The sequence below is a fragment of the Schistocerca gregaria genome, chromosome 4 (genome assembly GCF_023897955.1).
Source record: "Schistocerca gregaria isolate iqSchGreg1 chromosome 4, iqSchGreg1.2, whole genome shotgun sequence".
Lineage (NCBI taxonomy): Eukaryota > Metazoa > Arthropoda > Insecta > Orthoptera > Acrididae > Schistocerca > Schistocerca gregaria.
The window spans coordinates 677,593,785-677,605,932 of record NC_064923.1 but is presented as its reverse complement, the minus strand read 5'-3'; the positions used below and the strand labels follow the sequence as shown (position 1 = coordinate 677,605,932).

Here is a 12,148-nt window from a genome sequence, read left to right as displayed (position 1 = left end):
CAGCGGCTTAGACCGTTCGACTAATCCGGCGCGTCGAAGGAACACGAGGGGCGAAGGACAATTTCTTAAAGGGGAAAAACACAGTACACTATAGCAAACTATTGTACATTTGTGCTATAATATTTTCAGTTTATGACTACTATTTTACTTGCTCTCATAAGGTAAAATACTGAGAAAAGTCTACTAAGCGAAGGCATTCCTCTTCCAATTAAACAGTAAGACCCTAGCGATAAAAGTTTCTTTTCACCACCAGGGCTTTAACCTTGTACCACTGGGTCGAGTGCATACGTACTAAACTATCTTCGCTACGGAGACGGGCTTGTAGAGTCTACGTTATGCCAAACTATTTCTTTACCACCTAAGTTTAAAATTATCAGCACTTCTTGACTTCTAGCATGTCAATGATACTCAATCAAACATGTCATTGCAACACTCCCAAGTTTCCTTACCTCTGCTGGATTGCACTGCAATACCATTTTAAATCTTCATCATAGCACTTGTAGCTTAGTCAGAGTACGACTAAACAAATGCGATTTATCTCTGGTTTGCTTCCAGAAGCACCTTAGTAGTCTTTAGATGTACAATTATTATACTAGATTATTGATTAATCACCTGGAAAACTGGGCTTATGGAAATAAAGGAATGCAATTTGATGACAGCATATGGATCTGTTTTACAGTGTGTTCCTGCTAGATGTTTCTGTACAGCAGTGGCATTTAGTGATTTATTATCAACGACTTCACAACAAATGATATTTTAAGTTTGACGATGTAAATAATCAAAAGTATTAAGTGGATGTCCACGTGTAATGGAGAAGACATTGTACACCGTGTGTAGATGGATACGTCATTGCGTTAGCTTCTGTGGACAGAGATGAATAGCTGAACACCGGCATGATACATATTCTGCGACACAGTGACATAATGCGACTATGAAAGCGCGGGAAGGAAAGAGTATAGATGAATTTCTAATGTCACAAGTGACCTGAATGTGTCGATCAATTTTAAGGCGTTTTCGTTGGCTCAGCTTTAATTCACTTTTACGATCAATAAAGGCGAACGTTAAAGCGTTATCCGTTGGTTAATTAGAACTTTCTGGTAAAGCAGCTGAAAGCGATTCTTCCTTGTATTTACCTCTTTGCTGCGAATTCTGTCACTGGAAGCGAAATGTAGCGGAAACTCTCACGCAGAGGAAACGGAAGGATCCGCGAAGCACTCGAAGTTTTTGCCTCAGTCTTAACTTGTGGAGTGGATTGTTCGCTTGCAGTCATACGGGAGCGGCAGTGTGCGGCCGTTTGCTGATAACGCTGTGGTGTGCGGGAATATGTCATCTTTGAGTGGCTGTAGGTGGATACAAGAGATCTTAGGCAAAATTTCTGGTTGGTGCTAAATGTAGGAAAACGTAAATGAATGCACATGAGAATGAAAAATAATCCAGTTATATTCGAGTACAGCATTAGCAGCGCGCTGCTTGACAGAATCACTTCGATTAAATATCTAGGCGTAACGTGGCAAATCGATATGGAATGGAACAAGCACGTAAGGGCGGTAGTAGGGTTGGCGAATGCTCGACTACGGGCTATTACGGGAATTTTAGGGAACTGCGGCTCATCTGGGAAAGAGACAGTGACCAGAACAATAGTGTGATACATTCTTAAGTACTGCTCTAGTGTTCGGGATCTCCACCACATCAGATTAAAGCAGGACATTGAAGCAATTCAGAGGCGGGCTACTAGATTTGTTACCGGTAGGTTCCAGTATTATGCAGGTATGACGAGATGCTTCGTGAACTCAAATGGGAGTCCATGGACGAAAGAATTCATTTCGCTCGTTAAATACTATTGAGAAAACATAAAGAACTGGAATTTGAAGCTGACTGCAGTGCGATTCTACTGTCACCAGCGTTAAGTTTCGCGCAAGGAACACGCAGATAAAGATAAGAGAAATTAGGGCTCTTGCGGGGGCATATAGACTGTCGGTTTTCCTTCGCTCTGTTTGTAGTGGAACAGGAAAGGAAACGACTTACATTGGTAGAACGTGCATTCCGCCATGCACCATACAATGGCTTGCGGTACATGTGTGTAGATGTAGATGTCGCACAGAATTTACATATTTCTCGCTGTTACCACAATATTGTGATGATTTGCGAAAAAGTTACGAAGTTTACAGAGATATTCGTGAAACAGATTGTAACAAATATTACGGATACACGGCGGGACGTGACCGCGTTGTCCCTTCGGCGAGTAGAATTAATAGAAAGTTCTCCGGCTGGAAGTTCGGAAACTTTACATCCTTGCAAAGCCATCGTCTGAAAATGTACAAGGTACACATTTTTCACTTATAATTGTCAGAAACAACGATGTGTTACTCGCAGAAGGAGTATACGATATTGTCTGAATGCATATAATGAGACAGCAGTAAGTTGACTACCATATCGAACGGGTAATCACAGAATTATGTTTAGCCTGTTCTCAAACCAGTGCTGTAAACTGAATTTTCTGATCAAGAGAATTATCAGTAACGTGTACTCACATCTTGTCAACTTCACGTTTTCATTAGTTGTTGCACGATTTCTGAATTCTAGCCACAAATTGCTAAAGCCGTTTCCCCTTGTTTTACGGTAACTGTGACACACTTAAATAATTTTCTGGTATGTCTTGAATTTTCAATTTTGTATTATTAATGCTACTTGATTTTATGATTTTTTTTTAAATTTCTTCAGCATGTTTTATTTTTAGTTATCTGGAGGCATATCCTCTTCAAGTGGCTGCTGAAGTAGCTTCGAGAGAATACGGTGTGTCTAGAAATTTCAATTCCTTTTCCTTGCAATATTTTACATAACTGTTCTACTTTACTATATAATGACATATTATTGTTCCACTTAAAAACCAGTACGTCAAGTGAGAGATTTTTTCACAGCTTATGCACTGGGTTGACAGGATCTCACTAGAAGTTTCTGCACGTCACTGTTGAGGAAGTACACCATTATTCACTAGACTGACATATTATGACACAAATGGCTCCTGAACAAGTTGATATGCTGCAAAGCTCTTCTAACAGACAATTAAGCAAACATCTTATTTCTGCATCTATCATAGGTACAGGCCATGTCATTCCACGTAATAACCACAAATAAATTTGCGACGTATTAAGAAGAACCACTGAATAGTGTCATATAAATCGGTAATCATGCGACAGCACGCTTTACCAGTGTGTTCAAAAACGTCGCGGCTAAAAGTGGGATTTTCCCGGGTCTGATACCTCGGGTTCTGTTGGTGATTAAAAGTGTTTCAGATAGCACTTGGGCTACGGACCATTTCTATACTCAACAGAAGACTCACCGTACTGTAGCTGTCCTACAGTAAAGGGTCAAACTCGAATTTAACAAACTTCCTCCTGATTAGGCAAATGGAGAAAATCGATTAGTTCTTTTTGCATTAGATGTGGTCCACTGTGCTCCATAAGGGGCTTATGTATGCTCCATTTAGTTCATGGGCGTTCCTGAGAGAACCCGGAAAACGCGTATTCTACCATTTTTCACCGTCAGCAGCGGATATTTAAATAGGTAACCATAACAAAGTGCTCAAATTTTGACAGAATACTCTCTAGGCATTTATCTAGAAATGCTACTTCTCGTTTTCGAAGATTCTTATCCGTTATCAAGAAACACCACAAAAACCTAATTTTTAGGTACCAAAACCGAGAAGCGGTTTGCAAGACGACTATGCACAACAAATAGCTGTAATTATTACAATATGTTCCTACGACATCGAACTTAGACGATCTTGAAACTTTTCTGGATATTTTTACCGGAGACACAGAAGTTCAAAATGGTTCAAATGGCTCTGAGTACTATGGGACTTAACATCTGAGGTCATCAGTCCCCGAGAACTTAGAACTACTCAAACCTAACTAACCTAAGGACATCACACACAGCCATGCCCGAGGCAGGATTCGAACCTGCGACCGGAGCCGTCGCGCGATTCCAGACTGAAGCGCCTACAACCGCTCGGCCACACCGGCCGGCACAGAAGTTCATAGTACACGTAAAATTCGATGTGAGGCGAAAATGTAGTTTACAAAGTGACGTAGCACGGAGAAATAGGGTGTAATGTCTTCGTTAGCGTTAGAAGAGTTCTGGAAACCCTGTATTGTAGTACTGAAGCACATGCTATATTTCTGTGCACCTAAAATCCGGTCTGAGCTGCAAAATAAGTTTTGCATCATTTCAGTTTCCCACAAGGAAACAATCGAAATTTTACTGACCCATAAGTGACATGCACTGCTGCAGCAAGGAGAGAAAGGGCAACAATGGAAAAATGCTCCTATCGAGGCACAAAAAGGCTCACATGTTCCTGTTCTAAAAGACTCTGACTGAAAAGTGAGGTACCAGCTGGCTCATTCTACCTTACTCAGCATCTTGAAAAATATGCCCAAAAACTGTTTGCGAATTGTTATGTTCGGAGAGAAGAAGACAGTGGCAGTGGCAAAGAGATAGAAGGTAATAAATATTGAAAGATACACTACTGTCCATCAAAACTGCTACACCACGAAGATGACATGCTACAGACGCGAAGTTTAACCGACTGGAATAAGATGCTGTGATATGCAGATGATTAGCTTTTCAGAGCATTCAAACAACGTTGGCACCGGTGACGACACCTACAACGTGCTGACATGAGGAAAGTATCCAACCGATTTCTCAGACACAAACAGCAGTTGACCGGCGTTGCCTGATGAAACGTTATTGTGACGCCTCGCGTAAGGAGGAGAAATGCGTACCATCACGTTTCCGACTTTGATAAAGGTCGGATTGTAACCTATCGTGATTGCGGTTTATTGTATCGCGACATTGTTGCTTGCGTTGGTCGAGATCCAATGACTGTTAGCAGAATATGGAATCGGTGGATTCGGGAGGATAATACGGAACGCCGTGCCGGATTCCAACGACCTCTTATCACTAACAGTCGAGATGACAGGCATCTTATCCGCATGGCTGTAACGGATCGTGCAGCCACGTCTCGATCTCTGAGTCAACAGAAGGGGACGTTTGCAAGACAACAACCATCTGCACGAACAATTCGACGACGTTTGCAGCATCACGGACTATCATCTCGGATACCATGGCTGCGGTTACCCTTGACGCTGCATCACAAACACGAGCGCCTGCGATGGTGTACTCAACGACGAACCTGGGTGCACGAATGGCAAAACGTCATTTTATCGGATGAATCCAGGTTCTGTTTACATCCTCATGATGGCCGCATCAGTGTTTGGCGACATCGCGGTGAACGCATATTGGAAGCGTGTATCTTTCATCGCCATACTGGCGTATCACCCTGCGTGATGGTATGGGGTGCCATTGGTCACACGTCTCGGTCACCTCTTGTTCGCATTGACGGCACTTTGAACAGAGGACGTTACATTCCAGATGTGTTACGACCCGTGGCTCTACCCTTCATTCGATTCCTGGGAAACCCTAAATTTCAGCAGGATAATGCACGACCGCATGTTGAAGGTCCTGTACGGGCCTTTTTGGATAAAAAAAAATGTTCGACTGCTGCCCTCGCCAGCACATTGTCCAGCTCTCTTACCAATTTAAAACGTCTGGTCAATGGTGGCCGAGCAACTGGCTCGTCACAATACGCCAGTCACTTCTCTTGATGAACTGTGGTATCGTGTAGAAGCTGCATAGGCAGATGTACCTGTACACGCCACCCAAGCTCTGTTTTACTCAATACCCAGAGGTATCAAGGCTGTTATTACGGCCAGAGGTGGTTGGTCTGGGTACTGATTTCTCAGAATCTATGCACCCAAATTGCGTGAAAATGTAATCACATGTCAGTTCTAGTATAATAGATTTGTCCCTTGAATACCCGCTTATCATCTGCATTTCTTTAAATGGCCAATAGTGCAGAAGACAGTGGTTGTGGTATAGAAAGAGCGAGGGAGACAATGGCAATGTAAGAGAAAATATGGAATACAGTGGCAGCGTAACATAGTTACAGTGAGAGAAGAGTGTCAGGAAAAGAGTGGAGGGGACAGTTAGAATGGAAGAAAAATACAGTAGAGAAGGTCGAAGTAAAAGTGAAAAATCCATGAAAGCCAGTGACAATGAGAGACAGAGTCTATGACAATGACAACGAGGAAGAGACAAACAGTGACGGTATGGAGCGATAGCAGCAGTGAGAAAGAAGAATGAGACAGTAGCAGTAAGAGAGACAAGAGGGAGACAGTAACAAGTGGGAGGAGACAAATGCAGTAGGACAGAATGAAGGAGAATGTGGCTATGCACCAGGAAACAGTGACAGAGAGACACAATGAGATAATAACAGTTAGTTCGGCTGAACGTGCGAGTTAGAACGGGTAGGTGTTAGTGGATGGTTATGGGCGAGTTTCAGCGATGGACTAGTGAGTGTAAGCGAGTTACATTTACCTTAGCGATCACTGTGGTACGAGTTGTTTTGGATCCATCCACTATATTGGAATCTGGCAGTTTTTAATATGTAATATACCGTCTCTTAGCGGTATTTTGTTTTGAGAAACAACGAATGTTGGGGTAAAAAGATTTCGAGCTTTTTCGCTCTAACGAATGGTTCAAATGGCTCCAAGCACTATGGGACTTAATATCCGAGGTTATCAGTCCCCTAGATTAGAACTACTTCAACCTAACTAACCTAAGGACATCACACAAATCCATGCCCGAGGCAGAATTCGAACCTGCGACCGTAGCAGCACCGCGGTTCCGAAGTGAAGCGCCTAGAACCGCTCGGCCACAGCGGCCGGCCCGCTCTAAGTTTGAATTGTATGTACATCTGAAGCTGTGGCTTTTAGTGCCACGAAACGGGTTGTGACTCAGTAATAAAGCTAAAGCGGTTATTAATACCCAAGACAGTTAGGGGAGCTTATGGGAGTGAGATGTGTGCTGCCTATTAAAATGAGCGCGAATATATTCGAATGCCAAAATATTTGGGAAAATAGAATGAAGCAGCTGATACCCCATTTTTCAGTCAGACTTCTTTAAGCAACAGCACCTACTGTCTTTTGTTCATATTTTCAGATATGGTTGCTGTTCGATACAGGATGTCAGATCAAATACATTTCAGCCGTCCAGTTCCCAAAATTATTTTATTTGGCCAACAGTTTCGGCGATATGCTACGCCAGCTTCAAGTCCCTGACTTCGGTTCTGTTCAAAACAGGGACCATCATTCGACTACTGGTATCTGTAGATTTTTGATTGCTACACCGACCACTTGAACCATCATCTGCCGACCGGCAGGTTCCCCTTAATAGACAGGCGTGCACTGCATACAGGAAGCGGCTACTACGGGAGCAGAGTACGTACTTGGGAGTTTCTTAGGTTAGAGAACCCTCCTCCCCCCTCGTCCCCCCTTTGGGATTAGAGATGAATTCCCTGACAAAGCCACAAACTCTGGTCCTCGCAGATCGGGTACAGAGAAGTTTAATATGATATTAGTAAACTGCTGGAGCATCCAAGATAAGGTTCCAGAATTAGTATCGCTCGTTGACTATTATAAAGCGGAAGTAATATTAGGAGTTGAAATTTTGTTGAAACAGGAAGTGAATTCAACAAAATTTTAAGTTCAGATTAGAATATTTATAGCAAGGATTGGTTAATCGCCAGTGGTGGTGGAGTATTTATTACAGGAACGAACTCAATGATACCTAGCGACGTTATCACGGATTCTGCATGTGAATTAATCTTGGCAAAGTTAAGCATCAAGGGTCGGTCAAAAATGGCAGTTTCATGCTTTTGTTGACCGCCTGGTTCAGGAGCTGTAGTGGGAGACGCTACATAGAGAACTTACAGAATATCGTTAGTAATTTTTTATGATTATGCAGTGATAATGGGGGATGACTTCAGCTCGCCAGTTATGGATTGGGAGAATCGTGCTATTAAAACTGGTTCCAGAGACAGGAATTTGTGTGAAATCATTCTGAATGTCTTGTTCGAACATTACCTTAACCAGATAGTTAAGAAACCAACTCGTAAAGCTAACGTCTTAGATCTCCTAGCCACAAACAGCGTTAAACTTATCGAATAAGTTTACGTAGAGGAAGATATCAGTAATCAGAAGGCTGTGGCTAGAGGTTTTGCAAGGATTGTGAAGAAAGTAGAAAAATATCTTCCTTTAGTAAGAGTGGGCGTATACAAATTGCAGAGCATCGGAGTAGTCAGAATCCACAGCTGTATGATCGTAGAACACGTCACAAGTCACTACATATATGTAGCTCACAATACTTAGTGAACTAAAATCATGGTAGGCAACTGACATCGATTATCTGATGAAGATTTCCTCTAATTATTCCATACATACACATTCATATTGCTGGAGCATGTTTTCTAATGTCATCTACCTACTTTCCATTAAGACGGTCTTTTCTTATGCCTGGGAATACAGTGAAGGTTCAAATGGTTCAAGTGGCTCTGAGCACTATGGGACTCAACTGCTGTGGTCATCAGTCCCCTAGAACTTAGAACTAATTAAATCTAACTAACCTAAGGACATCACACACATCCATGCCCGAGGCAGGAGTCGAACCTGCGACCGTAGCAGCAGCGCGGCTCCGGACTGGAGCGCCTAGAACCGCACGACCACCGCGGCTGGCAATCCAGTGAAGGATTTCTTTCCTATCTGAAGCACAGCACGGAGGCAAATGTCTGGATAGTCATTTCGACTATCGATTTTTAAATAATTTTACATAGATATACTACGAAATGCAGCAGAAAACGACTACTATGAAAATTATATGGATATTGGGGGGACATGTAGAGAGCCGAGTGGATGGAAAATGGCCCAAGGAACTTCTTCGCTGGATTCCGAGACATAAGAAAAGACCGTCTTAATGGAAAGTAGGTAGATACATTAGAAAACATGCTGCAGGAATAGAAATGTGTATGTGTGGAATAATCTAGAGGAAATGTGTATCAGATAACTGATGTCAATTGCCTATCATGATTTTAGATTACTAAGCATTGTGAGCTATGCACATGTGACGATTTGTAGTGACTTGTTCCATGGTCAGCTGTAGCTCAGATATTCTCTCTGTAGGTGGGAAATCAAATAAACTAAAATGCAGCATCTATGTCAATGCGTTGTCGGTGCTTTAGACTCCTTAGTCATGTGCTAAAGTGCTCATGCAGCAGTTCACTTGTGTTGCTGCTTGGTGCGGGGCTTACAACCCCTCAAAAGGTTGACAGTTGTGTAGAGTTCGTAAGTAGAACATTAATGAATAAAGCAACGTAACTGGTACACAACTATTTCAAGTGACTGCAAACGGCCAAACTCACTGCGAGGGCAGGACTCAAAGTTGAGGAGAGCGCTACCTGTCGATGTGTGTGTGGCACTGGACGACCTCTGCTATGCGCCACTGCAGCTGCTCGTCCAAGCAGACCTTGGAGCCTGGCTCAGGGTCGCACAAGCGGGTGGCCATCAGGTTGAGGACTCGCAGCTGGCCTGCAGTATAGATGATGAGCGTGAAGAAGAAGCCATCCAGCATCGTGGTCAGGATATAGCCGTAGAACAGCGCCAGCGACACTCCTACGTACACAGCCTGCAACAGTGGTCCCAGTCTTTTCCAGGAGTATTACCCCTGAATGAGATGAGAAATCAGAGAATGGCGTCAACAAAGATTAATATTTTTTATGTGTTAAAAGATGACGAAATTCCTCCATCTGTATTAAGGTGTTTGTTTAATTGGCAACTAGTTTCGATGCTGTTACAACATCATCTTCAGGCCCATACATGTTGACAGCAACAGTATGTGTCTAACACTAGTAGTCAGTGGTGAGATAGGTGTGTTCCATGCGGAAGGCAGGTAGTAACTGAACTTCATATCAGTTACTACCTGCCTTCCGCAAGGAACACACCTATCTCACCACTGACTACTAGTGTTAGACACATACTGTTGCTGTCAACAAGTATGGGCCTGAAGATGATGTTGTAACAGCATCGACACTAGTTGCCAATTAAACAAACACCTTAATACAGATGGAGGAATTTCGTCATTTTTTAAGATATATTATACCAGCTGACGTTCCAAGTCGTCCGTTACAATTATGGACATACAAAGATTAATATTTTTTATGTTTTCTGTCGTTTGTTTCGTAAAATATAGTTTCGGCAGCTGCTTAGGCTATATACTCCGTCTCTACGAGTAAATGAAAGAACGTTTATTTGGCTGACAGCAACGTTTTGCTTCTTTCAATTTCGAAGCATTTTGAGTGTGCTGCACTACACTTTTTTTTTCTTAATATACTTTATAATATGTGCGTGATGAAATGACGTTACATTTTTTCTCAGTTTCAGGTTTTTTGGCAATTTTCAGGTTAAAAAACTTTTGGTGCACAAGTTGCTTAATGCAGCTTTTCATCCAGCTTACAGTCACGTAACATGAGGTTTATTTCTTGGTATTTCCGTCCAAATTTCATTCATACTCTCCACGTTTTTCTTAAATATATCTTTATAAACTTGTATTTGGAATTTCGTTGCAGATTAAAACTGTGTAGGCTACCACATCTGGTTTTGAACCAGGGACCTTGGCCTTTTGACCGCAAGTGCTCTAGCGACTGGGACTATCTGAGCTTAATTCACGCGCCCCTCCGCCTCCCTCACATTTTCACTTCTGCCAATACCACCACATTTCCGGCATGGTATGCAAATCAACTTGTGTGAAGTTTTGAAGTTAGGATAAATCATAGTGATGGGGAATTGTAGCTGTGTGTTGTCGGCAGGGTGAGGGAGAGGGGGGGGGGGTGAGAGTCTTTCTTGGACAGCTCAGTCGACAGACCCCCCGCCCCACACACACACACAAAAGGCAGAGGTGCTACGTTAGGTTCTCGATCTGCCACACAGTTTTCATCTGTCGGGAAGTTTCAGATCAGCGCACACTCGCTGCAAAGTTAAAATTCTTTGATTATGGGAAAGTCATTGACTATGTTGTTCAATAAAGTTGTGGCAAGTGCTTTCTGTCCCACCAGACTTGATAGTACTGATCACCTCGCGCATGTGATGGGAGACAAGTGCTGGCACGTCTTATTTCTTTAAGTACCAAAAGGTTTCAGACAGCGTTTTGTCCTATTCCTATAAATGTATAACATCTATGCCAAATATGTCATTAGGAAAGCTCCTGACAGTTTGACTAAGGGCACCTCATTTGGTGGAAGAATTGTTAACAATCTCATTTTTGCTAATGATACCCAGCTTTTAGCCGGCAAAGAAGATAAACTTGCTGAGCTACTAAGAAAGGTAAATGACAGATTAGTAGACAGTTCCCACGGCTTCATTTGTTGCGATCAGACTTCGTTATTTTGTTAATTAAGCTATGGTTCCACTGCTCTATTCAATGACTTTCTTATATTGGCTCGTACTAAAGTCTCAAACAACATGTATCCCGTCAGTTTCCCTGACTGATTTACTCCTGTAGGGCTCGTTTTCCTACACATTTAAACCTGTACTGACATGGTGTAATCCTACTTTGGTTTTCCAGTTTTTTATGACACCACATAAAAGTTAAAGTGAAAATGCGCCTAGAATACAAATATAATCTGTTACTGGTTCTAAAGTACCACATAATGTACTTCTTACGTCACTGTTGTTCTATTTTATAGCTGGACTGGCAATCCTCATCAAAAGACGCGATATAAACTTTTGTAATTAGTACTTTGTAACGTAATTTCTAATATTACATGTGGTATGAGATCAAGTTTGAATCTTACACTTCCAATAATATAGCACACGTGAATGTTGCACCTGTAGTTTACTTAATGTTATCGACCATCGAAAGAAAGGATTCTAAACATCTTGTAGATGTTTTGGCTTCTGGCTTTTCTCTTTTAAAAGAACGAACTTGGCGATAAGGCGACAACGGTTGTAGAAATTAACATTGATGCGTGGTTTTCGATTCCTAATTAACATTTGACCTTACCCGTCAATCTTCTGCTGCCTTGACCGTGTCCAACATCGGACCTCATCTTTCCTAACAAGAGTTCCTCATTATTAATTAAAGGGTTGTACGAGGCAGCAGGGGAATTCTAAACATCAGAAGTCGGACAGGTATGATAAAATCTTGCACATATTTCCATGAACACACAGATGGAAATGCGAGGTTGACTGTTACAGTTTAA

General features: G+C 42.2%; 1 protein-coding gene across 1 annotated transcript in view; it reads right to left on the bottom strand.

Moving 5' to 3' along the window:
• The window catches only part of LOC126267993 (odorant receptor Or2-like), a 62,330-nt gene that overhangs the window by 30,501 nt on the left and 19,681 nt on the right, over nt 1–12,148 (bottom strand). The window contains exon 4 of the mRNA XM_049973356.1: nt 9,350–9,576. Coding sequence (XP_049829313.1) covers nt 9,350–9,576 — 227 coding nt within the window. The remainder of the gene's footprint in view (nt 1–9,349; nt 9,577–12,148) is intronic.